Source organism: Thalassophryne amazonica, chromosome 9 (genome assembly GCF_902500255.1).
Source record: "Thalassophryne amazonica chromosome 9, fThaAma1.1, whole genome shotgun sequence".
In the NCBI taxonomy this organism is placed as follows: Eukaryota; Metazoa; Chordata; class Actinopteri; order Batrachoidiformes; family Batrachoididae; genus Thalassophryne; species Thalassophryne amazonica.
The window spans coordinates 74,587,172-74,609,336 of NC_047111.1; the positions used below are offsets into that span (position 1 = coordinate 74,587,172).

Genomic DNA, 22,165 nt, shown 5'->3' on the forward strand with positions numbered 1-22,165 from the left:
CCCCCCAATATTATTTTGCCAGTATTATAATTGTATTAGGGGCTTCTCTGGGCCCCTTTCAATCATGGGCCCCTAGAATCCTTCTTGACACCCCTGCTTGAAGATGATGAAATATTGATTACATTTGATCCACAAGGTCCAATAAACCTTTCTGACAACACTTATGTTTTAAAGTGGAAAACAAAGAAATTGAGTAACATTTATGATGCCAAAGAATGAACCAGATGAGTGTAGTGGTGGATCTGTTTTTGAGTGACACACTTTTGTAAGCATTACTGGTACATCTAAATTCTAACTACAGAATTTTAAAATGTTCAGCAATACTGAGCTAATTTTGTAGTCAGTGTTTCTTAAGGTAACTTGAAACACAACTAAAAGTATATGTGAAGTTATTGGCACACTGGTTATTATTTTTTAAGGCAAATGTAATTGAGTAGAAGAAAACATCAAACCCGGGCTCGAGCTCCCATGTGCCTTTTGTCAAACTAAAGGGAGCTTTTTAACTCTCGCGATACATCTGCGGGTTGATCTCGCCCGTGTATTATCCCGTCGAAAACCCCGCGTGGTCTTCCTTTCTCAACATGGCACCGAAGGTGAAAAAGGAAGGTCTGTTAATCTTTTAGTTTTGCTTATTTAATTCATCGCTCATACGAAACCGTGCCATTGATTTAATAAGCAGGTGTTATCAGAAAGCAAAATTCTATTCATAGGGCTTGAAAACATCTGGGTATATTGTTGTCGAGTATGTGAATGTGCACATGATTGCGCGTCTCCGGCTTTGCGTGTTGTAACGTGATGCTAGGCTAGCGTTAGCGTGATAATGTAGGTGCAGGTCCCTCGAAACATTCTGTCCTCATACGGTAGATTATGTACGCCTCATTGATACGACTTTTGTGTGTATTATGACGTTTAAGCAGCGGTATTTAATGTATGTTTAGTGGTGTTTGAAATGCAGTAACTTGTTAAAGCCGTTTTTTAGGATATTCTGTCAGTCCAGGATATCCAGTCCGATCTTTATTTTTTTGTTTTGTTAGGTAACCATTTGTTCATGGTCGCCATAGTGGATTCATCACAGATTTGCATTGGGATTTGGCACAGGTTTTATTCCAAATGTCCTTCCTGATGCCAGTCCAGTTTTGATGAAAGAGCAGGTCAAGTTTGCACACACCTGAAGTCCTGTTTTATGTTTGGAATTAAGACAGTCATACTTAAATCAGGACTGAAGGTGTGTGCGTTTTGTTTTGTTTTTTTAATTCAGAAAATTGGCAGATCCGAAATGGACTAATCCGAAATTTTCATGTCAGTGTTGTCGTTAACCTTTTAAGATTGGTTACAGATCATTTGGTCAAAAGATGTAATTAAGAGTCATTACGTTATCTTCTGTCTTCACGTCCATAAATTTTCTTAGTTCCCGTTTAGGTCTCCAGGGGCTGGTAGGCATTGTGACTTACTACAGCGAGTTGCCCAGTTCTGGATCACTTTTTTGAAAGTTGCGCTATACGGAGCCATAATGCAACTGAATATCCTTTATTGGGTATTGTTGTATTGGGTATTTGGATGTTATCTAGCTGAAGAAGTCAGGATGGGGTAGCCCTTCTACTTAACATGTGAAGCCACATTATGTGTGGTGCAGATATTTGCCGGAAATGGATCACGACACTCTGTGTCACTTTGGGGGCATTCCTGGCATCTGGCTGGAGCCCTTCTAATGCAGAATGATACACACTGTGCCCGAGAATGTTTTGAACACAAAATGATATAAATTATACTTATTAAATGAGAATTTACTTAGTTTCGAAAGGCATTGTTATACATTTTTAACGAGCAAAAAATGAAGTGTTTACTCATATTGGGTGGCATTCCTTAATAAATGAAGATAAAATAAAATGTGTGGTAATAAACATTCTTGGATTTTGACATGTCGCCCTAAGCTTTTAACTCAATGAAGTGGGGGATAGCACAAGATGCCCCAACTTGCTGTCATTTCACACATTATATTGTTAGAGATGGAGAGCAAAGGAGGGTTTTAAATGTGTAGAGGTGAGATTTCTCCCGAATTAAAAACTAAAAGCCCCCACATTCTTGCCCATTCATGATGTTGAGATGACCCCCAAAGTACACATGGCTCACAAGTACTGACACGGGGCTGCTGCTTCAGTGATCCACAACCGGCAAATTTTCGTGTCGGAGATAAATGCGAGCAGCAATTTAACAGCAAGGCATAACACACTGACATTTTCTACCCAAGTAAGTAAGTATTTTCCCACTCTAGAACCAGTGATACTGAATGGCTAACTCACCTTTGTTACTTCTTAGAGATCGTCACTTTCACACTTGCAGGAATGAGTGAGTCAGAAAATGCACGCACACCACAGAGACCAGATGTTTTGATTCCTCTGGTGATCACAAAGATGGCTGGATCCAGTCGAGCTTGTGGTCGTTTGTAGACAAAACATCAGTCTTTCCATTGGTACCAAGTATTGGCTTATTCGCTCTGATTACGAAAAACAGCGGCGGAACTGATCCGGAACTGGCAATGATCCAGAACTGGGCAAGTGACTGTACGTAAATCAGGACTGAAGGTGTGTGCGTCTTTTTTTTTTTTTCTGATCCGAAATGGACTAATCTGAAATTTTCATGTGTCAGTGTTGTGCATTAACCTTTTAAGATTGGTTACAGATCATTTGGTCAAAAGAAGTAATTAAGAGTCATTACGTTATCTTTTATCGACACCATTTGGGGGCAAGATGGCGCCTGTGTTTGTTTGGGCTGCGTCTTGCCTGCTAATGTGCCGACTTTCTGTCATGTTTCTGATCGTCTGTGCCGTGATATCAGTTGTGACGGACTGCGACTGTGTCTATGCTGTAAGGAGTTATGATCGAGGCTCTCTTTTTCAAATCAAAGAGTCAATGGAATGCCTTTTTAATGACTGGGACAGATACAAACAAACTTTCCCACCCCCGTTTGTGTGCTCGCGTTCCTCCCAGGAATACCTGTTATTGCATCGTCTAGGTAATTCCAAAAAGGGGTCCAAGAGGAAATCCTCAAAGCCTCAAGGTTGCAGAGCGGGCATCCAGTTTCGGGTAAAATGTGAGGCGAGGTCTGTGGCTCGCTCATACCGAAGCTACAGGTGGCTGTGCCCCGTTTCTCTTCAGCAGGACATGGCTGGCGGTGCTGCTCTGCTAACGCTCTCCGCGATCCCTCCATGCAGCAATGGTTGGCCCTTGCATCGCTGTATCCCTGATGGACGTCCCGCCTGGATCCCTGGCTCATCTCGGCCATCTTTGTGTACATCCTGGGAGCGACGTGGGCTGTGCCGGTATAGCTGGATGTCACATGACCGTGGGAGATGCCTGCAGCCAATCCCGCTGCTTCCTGCTGGCTCGACCGAGGCGTCATCGCTGAGTCGGATCGGATTATTGAATGCACGCTGCATCACAAATAAAGCATTCTCTATTAATGAACTTTTTGTAAGGAGGAACCTGGATTTTCTTTTTCCTCACTGAAACGTGGCAGAGGGAGAACGAGTTCATACATTTAAATGAGCTCTGTCCGGCTGGCTGTTTAGTTGTGGGAAAGCCCCGCCCCTCTCACCGTGGTGGGGGCCTGGCTGCTGTGTACCAGGACAGGTTCACATGCAGACATACGAACACAGATCACGCCGCCTCTTTTGAGGTACTTATGATGGAAGTTGGTTCCTCAGATACTTTTTATTGTATTTTGATTTATCGCCCTGCTGGGACCTTTTTAAAGGATTTTACAGACCTTTTAACATCCATAATTCGATTGGAAAGGGTTTTAATTATGGGGGAATTTTAATTTGCACATTGACTGACACATCAAGTCATGCTGTAGAACTTTTATCAGTGACTGAGACATTTAATTTTAAACAGCATGTGTCAGGCCCCACCCATAGTAAAGGCCATACTTTGGATCTGGTCTTCACATTGGGTCTGCATGTTACTGATGTGTGCGTAGAGGATGTTATGTTGAGCGACCACTCTGTGTTCTCTTTGACTTGAGGGTGCTGTCTCAGCCAAGGCCTGTGCTCTCCAAGGTAGAAAGGAGGATTATTACAGGGGCAACATCCACACATTTTTGTGATAAGTTTGATCCTCTTCTTTTTAGTGAATGCACTGAAATTGATGGCCTTGTGGACAGCTTTAACGGTCACTGTGCAACCATCTTGGATCAAGTTGCACCACTTAAATCTAAGAATGCATCTCGTGAAAAGTTCTGCCCCTGGATTAATGATGCAATCATGAATCTAGAGAGATCTTGTTGTCAAATTGAACGCTTGTGGAAATCTACAAAATTGGAGGTCCACAGGCTGCATTTGAGAGACCTAATAGCCTCCCTAAATAAGATGTTAGAAGAGGCCAGGGCAAACTACTTCAATCTGCTGATTTCCTCTAATAGAGGAAATCCCAAGGCGCTCTTTGAAACTATTAACTCTATTGTGGCACCTGCTACTTATGTCACTCCTGTTCACTATAAAACTACTAGTGATGAGTTTCTGACTTTCTTTATTGATAAGGTCAGGGCTATAAAAGATAGACTGCCACAGTCAGTGCCACCTTGTCAAGGCCCCCAGCATATGGGACCACCCCCTCAATGCTGGGCATCATTTGCTCCTGTTACACAGGAGGACATTTTATCCATCATCAGCAAAATGAAACCATCTTCTAGTACACTAGATGTTCTTCCTTTTAGACTTTTCATGAATGTATTTGATTCTATTGGGCCATGTGTTGCCAAAATGTTTAATATGTCCCTGTCGACTGGTGTGTTCCCCAGTTCTTTTAAGCATGCTGTTGTGGAGCCACAGCTTAAGAAAGCTGGACTGGACCCTACAGATCTGAAGCACTTTAGGCCAATATCAAAAAACCCCTTCCTGGCTAAAGTCCTGGAAAAATTGGTCTGTGCCCAACTAACTTTCTTTTTGCAGACTAACAACATTTATGACACTTTTCAATCTGGGTACCGTGAGTTTCACTCCACTGAAACGGCTCTGTTGAAAGTGTCAAGTGACATTATGATGGCCGCTGACACTGGCAAATGCACTGTCTTGGTTTTGTTGGATTTGTCATCTGCATTTGACACAGTTGACCATGGCATCCTGATCAGGAGACTACAGGATCTGGTGGGGATGTCGGGTCCTGTATTAGAGTGGTTTAGCTCCTACCTGGTTGGTAGAACGTTTAGTGTGTCTGTTGATAATGTGATGTCTGAGTCTGCTGACCTTTTGTGGGGTGTGCCGCAGGGCTCGGTTCTGGGACCTATTTTATTTCTTTTGTATATCATCCCTCTCGGCAAGTTGATCCAGCAGTTTTGTGACGTATCCGATCATCTCTGTGCTGATGACCTGCAGCTGTACTGCTCCTTTAAAACAACTGAGACCCAGAAACTCAATTCTTTAACCAATTGTCTCACCAAAGTTAAGGAATGGCTCAGTGAAAACAGCTTGCAGCTGAACTTTGATAAGACTGAATCATTGATTGTTGCTCCGGAGAGTGCCGTGCCTGCTATTAGGCTGCACCTTGGTGAACTGAATAGTTCAGTTAAGGGCAGCCTGCGCAATCTTGGCATTATCTTGGATAAAGGGATGTCTCTGGAACATCATACGAAACAGTTAGTTAGGAATTGTTTTTTCCAGATCCGGAATATCGCTAAACTTCGAAAAATGGTGTCTTTTGAAGAGTTAGAGATGATTGTACATGCTTTTATATCTTCGCGACTGGATTACTGTAACAGCCTGTTCACGTGTCTTAATAAGAAAGAACTGGCTTGTTTGCAGGTTGTGCAAAACTCCGCTACACGGCTTCTGACCTGCACCCACAGGAGAGCCCATATTAGCCCAATACTCAAGTCCCTGCATTGGCTCCCTGTCTCGTTTAGGACAAATTATAAAATCCTGGTGCTTACATTTAGAGCTCTGCATGGGCAGGCTCCGGAATACATCAAGGAACTGATCCAACCGTATGTGTCCACCAGGGGCCTGAGGTCCTCCAACCTGAACCTGCTGATGGTTCCCCGTACCTGTTTTAAAACTCGAGGGGACAGATCTTTTAAAGCCGTGGCGCCGCGCCTTTGGAATGAGCTTCCCTGCTCCCTTCACTCGATAGACTCTGTCGATGTTTTTAAAAAGCAACTTAAGACTCACTTTTTAAAAATTGCATTTTAGCTTGATTTTCTTTTAAATGTTTGTATGTGTTATTTTGTATTTATTGATTTTATCATGTGAAGCACTTTGTGACCCTGGTCTGTGAAAAGTGCTATATAAATAAAGTTTACTTACTTCTGTCTTCGTGTCGATAAATTTTCTTAGTTCCCATTTAGGCCTCAAGTCCCGCTATACAGATCCATAATGCAACTGAATATCCTTTATTGGCAGTATGTGTTGCTCCAAAACCTGGATGTACCTTTCAGCATTGATGGTACCAACACAGATGTGTAAGTTGCCCATGCCATGGGCACTAACACACCCCCATGCCATCACAGATGCTGGCTTTTGAACTTTGCGCTGGTAACAATCTGGGTGGTCTTTTTCCTCTTTTGGCCGAAGAACACGATGTCCATGATTTCCAAAAACAATTTGAAATGTGGACTCATCAGACCACAGCACACTTTTCTACTTTGCATCTGTCCATTTCAAATGAGCTCGGGCCCAGAGAAGGTGGTGGCGTTTCTGGATGTTGTTGATGTATGACTTTTGCTTTGCATGGTAGAGGTTTAACTTGCACTTGTAGATGTAGTGACTAACGATGTGAACTGGCAATGGTTTTCTGAAGTGTTCCTGAGCCCACGCCGTAAGATCCTTTACACAATGATGTCGGTTTTAATGCAGTGCCGCCTGAGGGATCGAAGGTCACGGGCATTCAATGTTTGTTTTCAGCCTTGCCACTTACATGTAGAAAGTTCTCCAGATTCTCTGAATCTTGTTATTATATTATGAAATCAATTTTATTTATATAGCGCCAAATCACAACAAACAGTTGCCCCAAGGCGCTTTATATTGTAAGGCAAAGCCATACAATAATTACGGAAAAACCCCAACGGTCAAAACGACCCCCTGTGAGCAAGCACTTGGCGACAGCGGGAAGGAAAAACTCCCTTTTAACAGGAAGAAACCTCCAGCAGAACCAGGCTCAGGGAGGGGCAGTCTTCTGCTGGGACTGGTTGGGGCTGAGGGAAAGAACCAGGAAAAAGACATGCTGTGGAGGGGAGCAGAGATCAATCACTAATGATTAAATGCAGAGTGGTGCATACAGAGCAAAAAGAGAAAGAAACACTAAGTGCATCATGGGAACCCCCCAGCAGTCTAAGTCTATAGCAGCATAACTAAGGGATGGTTCAGGGTCACCTGATACAGCCCTAACTATAAGCTTTAGCAAAAAGGAAAGTTTTAAGCCTAATCTTAAAAGTAGAGAGGGTGTCTGTCTCCCTGATCCGAATTGGGAGCTGGTTCCAGAGGAGAGGAGCCTGAAAGCTAAAGGCTCTGCCTCCCATTCTACTCTTACAAACCCTAGGGACTACAAGTAAGCCTGCAGTCTGAGCGCGAAGCGCTCTATTGGGGTGATATGGTACTATGAGTTTCCTAAGATAAGATGGGACCTGATTATTCAAAACCTTATAAGAAGAATAATAATTTTAAATTCTATTCTAGAATTAACAGGAAGCCAATGAAGAGAGGCCAATATGGGTGAGATATGCTCTCTCCTTCTAGTCCCTGTCAGTACTCTAGCTGCAGCATTTTGAATTAACTGAAGGCTTTTCAGGGAACTTTTAGGACAACCTGATAATAATGAATTACAGTAGTCCAGCCTAGAGGAAATAAATGCATGAATTAGTAAAAGCAGTCCTACATATTTGTTTAATATGCGCATTGAATGACATATCCTGATCAAAAATGACTCCAAGATTTCTCACAGTATTACTAGAGGTCAGGGTAATGCCATCCAGAGTAAGGATCTGGTTAGACACCATGTTTCTAAGATTTGTGGGGCCAAGTACAATAACTTGAGTTTTATGAGTTTAAAAGCAGGAAATTAGAGGTCATCCATGTCTTTATGTCTGTAAGACAATCCTGCAGTTTAGCTAATTGGTGTGTGTCCTCTGGCTTCATGGATAGATAAAGCTGGGTATCATCTGCGTAACAATGACAATTTAAGCAATGCTGTCTAATAATACTGCCTAAGGGAAGCATGTATAAAGTGAATAAAATTGGTCCTAGCACAGAACCATGTGGAACTCCATAATTAACCTTAGTCTGTGAAGAAGATTCCCCATTTACATGAACAAATTGTAATCTATTAGATAAATATGATTCAAACCACCGCAGCGCAGTGCCTTTAATACCTATGGCATGCTCTAATCTCTGTAATAAAATTTTATGGTCAACAGTATCAAAAGCAGCACTTAGGTCTAACAGAACAAGCACAGAGATGAGTCCACTGTCTGAGGCCATAAGATCATTTGTAACCTTCACTAATGCTGTTTCTGTACTATGATGAATTCTAAACCCTGACTGAAACTCTTCAAATAGACCATTCCTCTGCCGATGATCAGTTAGCTGTTTTACAACTACCCTTTCAAGAATTTTTGAGAGAAAAGGAAGGTTGGAGATTGGCCTATAATTAGTTAAGATAGATGTCCTAGCTTTACGGAGGGCTTTTTTATAGAGCAACAGACTCTTTTTCCAGGCTAAGTGAAGATCTTCTAAATTAGTGAGACGCCATTTCCTCTCCAACTTACGGGTTATCTGCTTTAAGCTGCGAGTTTGTGAGTTATACCACGGAGTCAGGCACTTCTGATTTAAGGCTCTCTTTTTCAGAGGAGCTACAGCATCCAAAGTTGTCCTCAATGAGGATATAAAACTATTGACGAGATAATCTATCTCACTCACAGAGTTTATGTAGCTACTTTGCCCTGTGTTGTATATGGCATTGGAGAACATAAAGAAGGAATCATATCCTTAAACTTAGTTACAGCGCTTTCTGAAAGACTTCTACTGTAATGAAACTTATTCCCCACTGCTGGGTAGTCCATCAGAGTAAATGTAAATGTTATTAAGAAATGATCAGACAGAAGGGGGTTTTCAGGGAATACTGTTAAGTCTTCAATTTCCATACCATAAGTCAGAACAAGATCTAAGGTATGATTAAAGTGGTGGGTGGACTCATTTACATTTTGAGCAAAGCCAATCGAGTAACAATAGATTAAATGCAGTGTTGAGACTGTCATTCTCAGCATCTGTGTGGATGTTAAAATCGCCCACTATAATTATCTTATCTGAGCTAAGCACTAAGTCAGACAAAAGGTCCGAAAATTCACAGAGAAACTCACAGTAACGACCAGGAGGACGATAGATAACAACAAATAAAACTGGTTTTTGGGACTTCCAATGTGGATGGACAAGACTAAGAGTCAAGCTTTCAAATGAATTAAAGCTCTGAGTTTTTGATTAATAAGCTGGAGTGGAAGATTGCTGCTAATCCTCCGCCTCGGCCCATGCTGCGAGCGTTCTGGCAGTTAGTGTGACTCGGGGGAGTTGACTCATTTAAACTAACATATTCATCCTGCTGTAACCAGGTTTTTGTAAGGCAGAATAAATCAATATGTTGATCAATTATTATATCATTTACTAACAGGGACTTAGAAGAGAGAGACCTAATGTTTAATAGACCACATTTCAGGCTCCTCTCCTGTGGAACCAGCTCCCAATTCAGATCAGGGAGACAGACACCCTCTCTATTTTTAAGATTAGGCTTAAAACTTTCCTTTTTGCTAAAGCTTATAGTTAGGGCTGGATCAGGTGACCCTGAACCATCCCTTAGTTATGCTGCTATAGACTTAGACTGCTGGGGGGGTTCCCATGATGCACTTAGTATTTCTTTCTCTTTTTGCTCTGTATGCACCACTCTGCATTTAATCATTAGTGATTGATCTCTGCTCCCCTCCACAGCATGTCTTTTTCCTGGTTCTCTCCCTCAGCCCCAACCAGTCCCAGCAGAAGACTGCCCCTCCCTGAGCCTGGTTCTGCTGGAGGTTTCTTCCTGTTAAAAGGGAGTTTTTCCTTCCCACTGTCGCCAAGTGCTTGCTCACAGGGGGGTCGTTTTTTGACCGTTGGGGTTTTTTCCGTAATTATTGTATGGCCTTGCCTTACAATATAAAGCGCCTTGGGGCAACTGTTTGTTGTGATTTGGCGCTATATAAATAAAATTGATTGATTGATTGATCAATTATTATATCATTTACTAACAGGGACTTAGAAGAGAGAGATCTAATGTTTAATAGACTACATTTAACTGTTTTAGTCTGTGGTGCAGTTGAAGGTGCTATATTCTTTTTGAATTTTTATGCTTAAATAGATTTTTGCTGGTTATTGGTGGTCTGGGAGCAGGCACCGTCTCTACGGGGATGGGGTAATGAGGGGATGGCAGGGGGAGAGAAGCTGCAGAGAGGTGTGCAAGACTACAACTCTGCTTCCTGGTCCCAACCCTGGTCACGGTTTGGAGGATTTAAGAAAATTGGCCATATTTCTAGAAATGAGAGCTGCTCCATCCAAAGTGGGACGGATGCCGTCTCTCCTAACAAGACCAGGTTTTCCCCAGAAGCTTTGCCAATTATCTATGAAGCCCACCTCATTTTTTGGACACCACTCAGACAGCCAGCAATTCAGGGAGAACATGCGGCTAAACATGTCACTCCTGGTCCGATTGGGGAGGGGCCCAGAGAAAACTACAGAGTCCGACATTGTTTTTGCAAAGTTACACACCGATTCAATGTTAATTTTAGTGACCCCCGATTGGCGTAACCGGGTGTCGTTACTGCCGACGCGAATTACAATCTTACCAAATTTACGCTTAGCCTCAGCCAGCAGTTTCAAATTTCCTTCAGTGTCGCCTGCTTTGGCCCCCGGAAGACATTTGAGTATGGTTGCTGGTGTTGCTAACTTCACATTTCTCAAAACAAGAGTCGCCAATAACCAGAGTTTGTTCCTTGGCGGGTGTGTCGCCGAGTGGGGAAAAATGGTTAGAGATGTGAACGGGTTGGCGGTGTACACGGGGCTTCTGTTTAGGACTACGCTTCCTCCTCACAGTTACCCAGTCGGCCTGCTTTCCCGGCTGCTCGGGATCTGCCGGAGGGGAACTAACGGCGGCTAAGCTACCTTGGTCCGCACCGACTACATGGGCCTGGCTAGCTGTAGGATTTTCCAAGGTGCGGAGCCGAGTCTCCAATTCGCCCAGCCTGGCCTCCAAAGCTACGAATAAGCTACACTTATTACAAGTACCATTACTGCTAAAGGAGGCCGAGGAATAACTAAACATTTCACACCCAGAGCAGAAAAGTCTGGGAGAGACAGGAGAAGCCGCCATGCTAAACCGGCTAAAAGCTAGTAGCTGCGCTAAGCTAGCGGTTTCCTAAAAACACACAAAGTGAATAATGTGTAAATAATTTAGAGGTGATTAAGCATAGGAGTGGTTTAGTTAAGGCACGTGAAGATTACACTGTGAAACAAATCGTTATCTAGTTAACTAGATCAATCTAACTGCGCAGATTAAACAGCTAACAGATACAGCAAAACACCGCTGTGCTCCGGAACAGGAAGTGATACAATACCACAGTGAGAGCCAACTCACTGAACATTTAGAAACATTGCTCTTAAGCTGTTGGACTATTTTTTTTCATGCACTTGTTCACAAAGTGGTGATCCTCGCCCCATCTTTGCTTGTGAACGGCTGAGCCTTTTGGGGATGCTCCATTTATACCCAATCATGACACTCACCTGTTTCCAATTAACCTGTTCACATGTGGAATGTTCCAAAGGTGTTCTTTGAGCATTCATCAACTTTCCCACTCTTTTGTTGCCACTGTCCCAGCTTTTTTGAAATGTATTGGATGCATCCATTTCAAAATGAGCAAATATTTGCACAAAACAAAAAAGTTTATCAGTTTGAACATTAAATATCTTGTCTTTGTGGTGTATTCAATTACATATAGGTTGAAGAGGATTTGCAAATCATTGTAGTTTTTATTTACATTTTATACAACATCCCAACTTCATTGGAATTGGGGTTGTAATCTTTATTTAACCTCTGTGTTGTGTATGTCTCACGTCACAGATTCCTATTGTTGTCAGGGAGTGAGATTTACTATCACACGCACAGTGTCTCCAGCTCGCCTCTGTCACATTCATACACTCCTTAATTTCTATGGCTCATTTAACAGAAGGTAAAAGGTACTAGCACAGATGCCTGCAGTCCATGGTGACTGAAAGGTGCTGATACTACTGTCCACTTCCACCAGTCAGCCATCAGTGTTTCCGTTTATGGCAGAATTGTCAAATTAGTTGAGATTTCAGTGTTTCTCCCTAGGATTCAGGCATGGTGGTACCAAGCAGGGGGAGTGCGTACATTTCTTTGGGGTAATTGTGGTGGTGTCAGCAAAGTGCATGTGTGAGGATCATTACAAACTGAAAAGTTGCATTTGTGCCTGTCTTTTTTGTCATAGCTGTCCCTGCCAAGACTGAGGCTAAGTCAAAGGCTCTGAAGGCCAAGAAGGCTGTGCTCAAAGGTGTACATAGCCAAAGGAAGAAGAAGATCAGGACTTCTCCCACCTTCCGTCGCCCTAAAACCCTCCGTACTGCGCAGGCAGCCCAAGTACCCTAGGAAAAGTGCTCCTCGCAGGAACAAGTGAGTGGATGAATGCAGTGGAGAAAAAAAAAAAAAACACCCACTGAACTTGGTGCAAATGATGTTTGTCGCGACCAAAGTATGAAAAAAAAAAAATGATTCTTACTTTTTAGACTACTGATGCACCCAACTCTGAATGGTGGTAGAACTATAAATAATTTAGTTTGGCAGGACACAAATGAATATGCAGCCTTTGTGTGGTTTTGGATCTTGGGTTGTTATTCTCGTGGACTGTTTTCTTTTCCAGATTGGATCACTATGCCATTATCAAGTTCCCCTTGACAACAGAGTCAGCTATGAAGAAGATTGAAGACAACAATACGCTGGTGTTTATTGTAGACGTCAAGGCAAACAAACACCAAATCAAACAGGCAGTCAAAAAGTTGTACGACATCGACGTTGCCAAAGTCAACACGTTGATCAGGTATTAGCTTTAATCCAGACTGACACTTTATACATTTTAATATATCCTTTAAAAAAATTGATGTGACATCTGGGTTGACAGACTCTCTCAGATTTCCATTTGTTGGGCACACATAAGAACTTTGTTTTTTTTAGTCAGCATTCTGTCACAAAAAAATTGTATTTGGTTAAGTTTAACTCAGTAAGAGTGAAATAGATGGTTTGATGTGAACAGTTGGCTTAAAAAGAGGGTGGTGGGAGAGAAAACCTTTCCTGACATGTATTTTCTGACCTATTTTCAGGCCTGATGGTGAAAAGAAGGCATATGTTCGTCTTGCACCAGATTACGATGCCTTGGACGTTGCAAACAAGGTATGTGTTCCAAATTAGGTTAACAGTAATCCAGTATAAATTATTTTATCATTTCTAATTCAGTACCACAGTTAGTTTCTTTGACTTGTTAATCCTGTGCACGTGATGTTAAGTTAGAGTCTGAATGTCTGTGATGCATTCAAAGGAACCACTGATGCCAGATCACTCAGGTTCAGGTGTTTTTGATTCAGAGAACAGTTTGTAATTTGTCCTTTTCTCTCCTTACAGATTGGCATTATCTGAAGTGGGTGTGACAAGACTTGTAGAAAAATAAATATTTGTACAAACAAACTTAAATTTGCAAGTTGTCTTCTCCTGTATACATCAACATTTAAGGTTTGCTATTGGCAGTGCAGTCTTGTTTGAGGGTGGACACTAAAGGGGTAAATATGAAAAAGTGAAAATGCAAAGTTGATGAGAGAAACTATAATTATATAAATGTCCTCTTGACACTGTCAAAACAGGTCTTTGCCAGGCCTGTGAAGAGTAGAGCATGTACCGATTTCTGGAGTGAATTAAAGATGGAAAAAGGTCAAGATGGAGTTTACTGTAATATCAGTTTATTACATCAGTGAATAAGTTACCGGCAAAGCTGCCATTTTGGAACAGAAGACTTGCATCACCAGCTGTCCACAAAGATTCCTTATTTCCACAACAACAACAACAAAGGCCAGAACATACCTGAAAGTCGTCAATTTGGTGCTAAGATGATATGCAGCAATACAGAAAAAGCTATAAGGTGCTTTTATATTTACATCTCTGGATCAACATTCAGAGACTAATAATAAATGACAAGTCAGTGAAATTTAGGTTGAGAAACAGTCAGCACTGTTTCCTCATTTGTATTTTATGATGTCTTTGAAATGAGTCCTGTGTTGCAGAAGAATATATTTGATGGTTGAGAATGGAACAAGTAATGCAGTCCAAATGACCTTCCCACAGAACAGCTGGCCAGGATTACAAACTACAGGATAAAAACTAATTTACTGGAGTCCTGAACAAAAAATTAACAAATGAAGTACTACACTGTTGTTAATCTGAGGATTCTTAATGTGACCTTGAACTGGTTCTTCAGAATAACAATTTTTGCAACTCTTTTCTTAATATGTTTTGAATGGGCAAAGTGCCCCCCCCCCCCCCCCCCCCCAATATCCTACAACAGTTTATAAATGTATAATGTATATCATATTGCTTACATTAATTACTGATTAGTCAAAACTACTTCCTGGTTAAGACAGGAAGGTTCGGACCGTGCCCTTAACCAGACCTCTGCAGATTGGGCATTTTCGTAGTGAAGGTGCACATTCTGTGCACACCACCAGGTGCCCACATGGGATGAAGACGATGTTTACTTCTTTATCCATGCACACCTTACAGGTTCGCTCCTCCTGCAGGCGGCGCAGCTGCTCCTCCATTGGGAGATCTGTACAGGAAGACGCACTTTTAACAAAACCTTTCAAAGGACAGATGGTGATAGGTTTGTCAGATAACCCTACATCAGTGTTCTGAGAATGTTTTAAAATCACTAGATATTGTCTGATAGCGTCTGCAGCTAAGACACGTTAAGATGAGTTTGTCAGATAACCCTACATCAGTGTTCTGAGAATGTTTTAAAATCACTAGATATTGTCTGATAGCGTCTGCAGCTAAGACACGTTAAGATGAGTTCGTCAGATAACCCTACATCAGTGTTCTGGAGAATGTTTTAAAATCACTAGATATTGTCTGATAGCTTCTGCAGCTAAGACACATTAAGATGAGTTCGTCATCGACGATTCTGGGGGCTAAGCGATGGGTTTCTCAGTATCGCTGTGGAATAGGAGTAACATTTTGGTGGTATGCACAGGACTGGTGGGAGAAAATAAGTGCATGGAAAAGAATAGCTAATGTTTTAAACCTCAGTTTCTTAAACAGATGTGTCTTGAGTGTTTTTACCTGAAAGATCCTGACTTGGTGATGCAGCTTCCGTTGACTGGGCTGTAAATATAAAAAGAAAATATAAACTCTGACTGGTCCAAAGTGTATCAACATAAGATGTTTGTGTGCTGATTTCTTTCATCATCAAAATCTCACAAAAGTTTGAAAAGCAGGTTTTAAAAAAAAAAAATTTTTTTTAAATCTTATCACATGACCTATCATAACCAGAAACTAACAAAAATGCCATTACATTTTTGATGGCCCCTGGAGCATTAAACTTAGAATAAAAAGCTTTAAAATGGTGATATTTCATCAAAATGGTATTCAAAATGTCTGGTCTAAAATTTTCCCCATAATTAAATGACTCGGCTGAGACCAACAGTCATGGACTACAACTCAACAAATTTCCAACTGGAGCCTGCTGGACAGAAGAGCACGGACATAAAGGAGACACACTGTCGAGTGTGACAGCAACACAGAAACGACAAACACATTTGCAGAACATGCAGTGCCACTCAACTTTTTTTCCTAAAATGTTTACAATTCTTAGCCCTGGTCCCACTAAATAATGAAGGATGACTAATGAGCCACGCAACTTTTTTTTTTTTTTTTTTTTGGCTATGAGGATTTATTCAACTATCATGGGAGAATGGTGGCTCTTAGAGGCAGTGTATTCAGTTAATGAGGCTCATCTGAGTGTGGTGCTAATTTCAAGATGTTCAAAATTTAGCAACAACAGCATGGGGCAGTTTGCGAGTTACTATGAGGACTAACATGCATGACAGAGGCATGTTTGTGATGAGGACTAGGCTGTTAAAAGCCCATTATTTGAGCACCTGGCAGCTATGAAGACTACTTTGGACAGGGTCAGCGCCCCTGTGCACAATCCCATCTGCTATGTGTGTGCCAGATGCTGTATATAAAATAATTGTTTTGTAGTGGATTAATCATTTTCTGTCAGTTTGGATGTTGAAAACACCTCTAATCACTTATGGAATCACAAAACCATTACATCCGGGCCCTTTTTGTCCCCTCTCTCCTGCTCCATGAAGTGGAGAGTGTATTTTGGAACAGCTTAAAAGGTAACTTTGTTATTGTAATAGCTTGGTAAAACAGTTGCATGTTCATTCCTTCTTTATGAGCTGCTGTAAAAGTATGTTTATGATAGATTTAATATCTTGTTATAATGGATCAGATAAGCTGTGCTCTGTGCGAGCTGATGCAATGACTTGAGCTCAAAAAGGGCATTTACGCAAAATGCCAGCTCGAAAAACAGTGATTTTGCAGTCAATAACACAAAGTTAAAAGTTGGCTGACGGTGTCAAATGTGTGTTTAAAGCCGCGGATGGATAGGAAGCCAGCTAGAAGGAGCTGCAGAGGTGACTGTCCAGGGACACAGAACAGCAGCATGCACAAAAGAGTGATTTTCCAGTCAATAACAGGCGAACACAAAGTCAAAAGTTGGATCATGGTGTCAAATGTGTGTTTAAACCCATGGAAGAAATGAACAGCCAGTGAGAAGGAAAGCAGAGGGCAACTGTCAACAGAATGTGCGCACCACAAAGCACGATTTCACAGGCATTAATGGACAAACACAAAGTTAAAGTGGATCACGGTTGTCAAAATGCTATTAAGCCACAGAAGAAATAAATCCAGCGAGAGGAAGCGCTCTGAGGTGACGTCCAGTGAATTTCGTGGTTTGGTTCTAGCCAGTCTGGTGCATTTAATGACTCTGAACAGCAGCCTGGCGCACACCTACCGGAATGTACTGCAGTATAATTTTGACTGCGTAAAAAAAAAATGATTAAGGGGACCCAGTTGTGGGAGGGCTGGAGGTTTGGGCCCAAACCCATGCCAAACGTGCACTGATGTCGTGTTATCATGGCGCTACATGTGATCATCTGCGGGTGACAAGAGCCATTTGAGGCTGGACTAGAGGCTGATACCTGGCACATGTGAGGTACTTAGCGGCACATAGAACTTCTTCATACCGGATACATAATACAACCCCTGGCAAAATTATGGATATCACCGGCCTCGGAGGCTGTTCATTCAGTTGTTTAATTTTGTAGAAAAAAAGCAGATCACAGACATGACACAAAACTAAAGTCATTTCAATGGCAACTTTCTGGCTTGAAAAACACTATAAGAACTCAGGAAAAATAATTGTGGCAGTCAGTAACAGTACTTTTTTAGACCAAGCATGAGGGAATAAAATATGGAATCACTCAATTCTTAGGAAAAAATTATGGAATCACCCTGTAAATTTTCATCCCCAAAACTAACACCTGCATCCAATCAGATCTGCTCGTTAGTTCTGCATCTAAAAAGGAGTGATCACACCTTGGAGAGCGCTGCACCAATGTGGACTACCATGAATCATGGCTCCAACACGAGAGATGTCAATTGAAACAAGGAGAGGATTATCAACTCTTAAAAGAGGGTAAATCATCACGCAATGTTGCAAAAGATGTTGGTTGTTCACAGTCAGCTGTGTCAAAACTCTGGACCAAATACAAACAACATGGGAAGGTTGTTAAGGCAACACATACTGTTAGACCAAGGAAGACATCAAAGCGTCAAGACAGAAAACGACGAGCAATATGTCTCAAAAATCAAAAAATGCACAACAAAACAATGAGGAACGAATGGGAGGAAACTGGATGTCAACATCTGTGACCGATACTGTAAGAAACGCCTAAAGGAGATGGGATTTACATACAGAATAGCTAAACGAAAGCCATCATTAATCACCTAAACAGAAAAAAACAAGGTTACAATGGGCTAAGGAAAAGCAATCGTGGACTGTGTGATGACTGGATGAAAGTCATATTCAGTGATGAATCTCGAATCTGCATTGGGCAAGGTGATGATGCTGGAACTTTTGTTTGGTTGCCGTTCCAATGTAGATTTATAAAGATGACTGCCTGAAGAGAACATGTACAAGTTGGAGCCAGATTGATGAAGAGTATCTGTTTGTCACTCAAGTCCATGCCTCAGAGACTGCGAGCGTTATAAAAGCCAGAGGTGGTGCAACAAAATACTAGTGATGTGTTGGAGCGTTCTTTTGTTTTCATGATTCCATAATTTTTTCCTCAGGATTGAGTGATTCCATATTTTTTTTCCTCTGGTTGGTCTAAAAAAGTAACCGTTACTGACTGCCACAATTTTTTTCTTGATTTCTTATAGTGTTTCTAAAGCCAGAAAGTTGCCATTTGAAGACTTTAGTTTGTGTCATGTCTGTGATCTGCTTTTGTTCTACAAATTAAACAACTGAAATGAACATCCTCCGAGGCCGGTGATTCCATACTTTTTGCCAGGGTTGTAGATGAAAGCGTGGATCTTTCTTCAAATAATCGCTGACACCCCATGCGGGTTCATTATCATGGTTTGGTGGGGCCGAGGCTTTATACACACCACCAAAGGTAGACCAATGTACAAACACAGACTTCCAGGTGGTCAACAGGAGGAATGACATTCCTGTGGGTGAGGCCTGTGTTCACTATCTTGTTTTGGACAGGAATTGTTTTTGAGCGGCACCAATAATTTGTGTGACATCTTTATTGTTCTCTAAATAGTTGTACAGAAAACACCTCAAGCATTTCCTGCATTATAATGTAAACTTGTGTGTTGACCGTGGGGATCCACGGGCTCTAGATTGGGTAGTGTTTATAAACTAGGGAGGTGACATTTTTCAAGGGTGGTAATAAATTATACAAGGTCTGTGTAAGTTGGAATTGGCATGAGACGTCCAGAACATTTTTAGAACCTTAGACCGCAACAATTTTTCTAAGAACTCAAGCCCTTCATTTCCTGCTTATTACATATTTTTTTAATGTTAATTTACTGTCTTAATGTATTTAAAAATTGTTTAGGTTCTTATCATATACACTTTATTAGTACTTCTATTTTGTCATTGATTTATTAAATGGAATAAGTGTTTTGACTTTTGGTGCCATTCATGTATTTTTAAGTATTTACAATTATGTACTTACATTGAACTTACTAAATAAAATCACTCACGATTTTAATATAAAGATGATTTATGTTCCCTGCTGCAATGGCATGTGAGTCCAGAATATAATTGGGCAGCGCAGTCTTGTTTGAGGGTGGGCACTAAAGGGTTAAATATGATGCAATAACCCTACATCTGGGGACAGTCCTTTGTATGTACCCATCAGAAACACGGCACAATTTTTCGGTAATTAACAGAAGTGGAAAATGTAAAGAAAAGTGACGCGGTGGAGAGCAGAAGCTGTGTTCCGGTTGTTTTATATCCAGAGCTCAAACCATGGTGGCTGAGTAGGCGAAAGAACACAGCTAATCTGTCTAGGTGTGTAAACCTAAATCTTACTGACACCAACCTCTCCCATTTGCTCATCTTCTCCACTGAGAACCGAAAATATAAACTGCACTTTTATCGACTGCTACCCGGTTGATTTGCAGCGAAAACAAAACAATATGCCTTTTCTGTGTGAAGTGATGCTGTGTTTGTATGTACAATGGGCAGGCTGTCCACAGATGCAGGGATTCAAGCGAGACTGCGCTGCCCTATAGCAACACCCATGATCAGTGTTGTTGGTCGTTTTCTCCAAAATACTTTGGCAGCATTCATCTGTGACCCCAAAATATAAGCATACCAACGGCAAATGTCATGTCACCTCAGTTTGTCCATGACGAAGCTCATCGTATGCAAGCACAGCTTTTTGTCTTCTCTGTATTCTGTAAGCAGGTGCTTTTAACTTTTACACACCACAAAGACGGTGACAGGAAGACAAAGGTAGTACAGCTTTCACCTCATGGCACCCGGCAACATGACACCAACCTAAACTGACTAAGTGAACCACAAACACACAATAAATCAGTAATACTAACAACACTGTTTAAACTAACACGAAACCACAATAACATTAAAAACCTTAACTCCCATGGTGCATTGACAGCACATGTCCATTGTTCACTGTTATTAGCTAATATCACTAATTTCTCAAAAATACTAGTCCTATCAACTTTCCATTTATGCAGCGTTCATCCTTGACCCACAATTATATCAGCATACCAAATTGGAAATGCAGCTCTCCCCGTTCTGTGATCAATCCATACGCACACACACAGAGGCCACTTGGCTATTCTAATATAGATATAAAGCTTCCCAGAACACTGCTCAAGGTTCAGACAGTTTAATATCGTGTTAGTATTACAAAAACACCATTATAAATGTTTCACTATACAACCGACACAAGCACGACAGAAAGTGGACTGCTGTGCAAAACACAATACCCATGAGATCTCTGAGCAGGTGCACGTCCATTTTTCTGAACCCAGTTGCGGAAGACCTCGAGTCCGCTGCATTGCCCTTTCATGAGGATGAGCTCTATCAGCCTGGCAGTTTGCTGCTGTGCTGATGTCTGGGCCTGAAGTCCACTGTACTCCTCAGCAGCTACATTAAGATGGACAGGAAGCACAAAAGGGGGATGGGCGATACATCCAAATGATGAGAACTAAAGTAAGCAATGCTGATCATTATCATTTTGCTGATGCCAGTGAGTACAGTATGCATTTTTATTTAAAAACAAAATAAAATCTGTTGTGATAGCTAGCTGAATGCTACAATTTCTGTTTGTAGAAACAACATTACAATATAATATTAATTATTAGGGGTGTCAAAAATTAGGTATGAATAAGATCAGGTGGCACGATTTCTATCAAAAGCACAAACCATCAAAGGTTTTTTTTTTTGGTGTGTGTGTGTTGGGGGGGGGGGGGGGGGGGGGGTGTTATGCCCAAACAACATACTTAAGACATTTTGCTCTCTTAAGTGCTCCAGTACGGGTTCGACAGTCTTCAGACGCTGGATCAATGCTGCCTGGTGTCTCTTTACAAAAGTAAATCCATCTGAAAGAGGACGTCACAAAAAATGTATTGGATTTTGCCCACATATAACATGCAAGGTGTGCTGGCAATATGGCAATGGTGAAGGATGGTAATGGTAATTTCATGATTGTAGATTATTTTACCAGTTTTCCATTTGTGGGATAATCTCATAACGTGCAAGTAAATAAAATCTCTTGGTCACTAGTATGTACAGACAGTGTTGTAAATTATATACTCAGGCCAATATGTTACTTCAGAAGTTTAGTATGTGCCCTAAAAAAGTTCAATGCTCTTTATGCGCATATATAAACAGCTCATCTTCGGTGGAGTTATACAAAAAATAGTTTGCGGAGGCTCACAGTGGCACACAACTAGGCTGCTTCTCCAGGTCCCCAGATGGCACACCGCTAGTCAACTGTGTGTATACCCGGGTATTCCTACATGTGACACACTACGAAGACAGATGTATAAATTTTCAGTACTCATTTGCTGTCTAGCAACACTAGCTTTTATACAAACATTTTATAATGCCGGGTTGTGTTTTTATATGAATTTGTTTTATGTATTTATTTTAATTTTAATGTTTCTGTGGGCCCATTTGTGAGTCTGAAATTATGTATTTATTACATCCAGCTATAACACTGCTGTTAAACTTACCAGACGCCATTGCTTCTGCCAGCATCTCCCGCTCTTCTTCTCTTTTCTGATCCTCAGCACTGAGCAGGTCTGACACCAGCTCCTGGACTGTTTTATAGTTCTCTCCGCTGGTCAGGATCTTACTCTGGACGGTCTGCTTAACCAGACTACGCTCAAAACCCATCTCCAAGGCCGATTTAATCACAGGTGTGTTCATCATGACTGCGTCTTCGCTGCGCTCCTCTCCTGAGCCGAGGTGGACCACTGAG

General features: G+C 41.5%; 2 protein-coding genes and 1 non-coding gene across 3 annotated transcripts in view; 2 read left to right on the forward strand and 1 right to left on the reverse strand.

Moving 5' to 3' along the window:
* The first annotated feature begins 566 nt into the window (after positions 1 to 566).
* rpl23a (ribosomal protein L23a) lies at positions 567 to 13,757 on the forward strand. The gene is given in 6 exon segments (XM_034178395.1): positions 567 to 606; positions 12,514 to 12,644; positions 12,646 to 12,695; positions 12,943 to 13,119; positions 13,400 to 13,469; positions 13,698 to 13,757. Coding segments are annotated over 6 exon segments (468 nt in total). The 5' UTR covers positions 567 to 581; the 3' UTR covers positions 13,713 to 13,757.
* Positions 12,747 to 12,822, forward strand: LOC117518021. The gene has a single exon (XR_004562892.1). It is a non-coding gene; the product is annotated as a small nucleolar RNA Z17 (small nucleolar RNA).
* Positions 13,758 to 14,545: 788 nt separating the features above from the next.
* The window catches only part of birc2 (baculoviral IAP repeat containing 2), a 31,186-nt gene continuing 23,566 nt past the window's right edge, over positions 14,546 to 22,165 (reverse strand). Inside the window, 6 exon segments of the mRNA XM_034178389.1 lie at positions 14,546 to 14,892; positions 15,405 to 15,446; positions 20,667 to 20,694; positions 20,696 to 20,826; positions 21,183 to 21,281; positions 21,918 to 22,160. Of these exon segments, the coding sequence (XP_034034280.1) occupies positions 14,699 to 14,892; positions 15,405 to 15,446; positions 20,667 to 20,694; positions 20,696 to 20,826; positions 21,183 to 21,281; positions 21,918 to 22,160 (737 nt within the window). The 3' untranslated portion in view covers positions 14,546 to 14,698.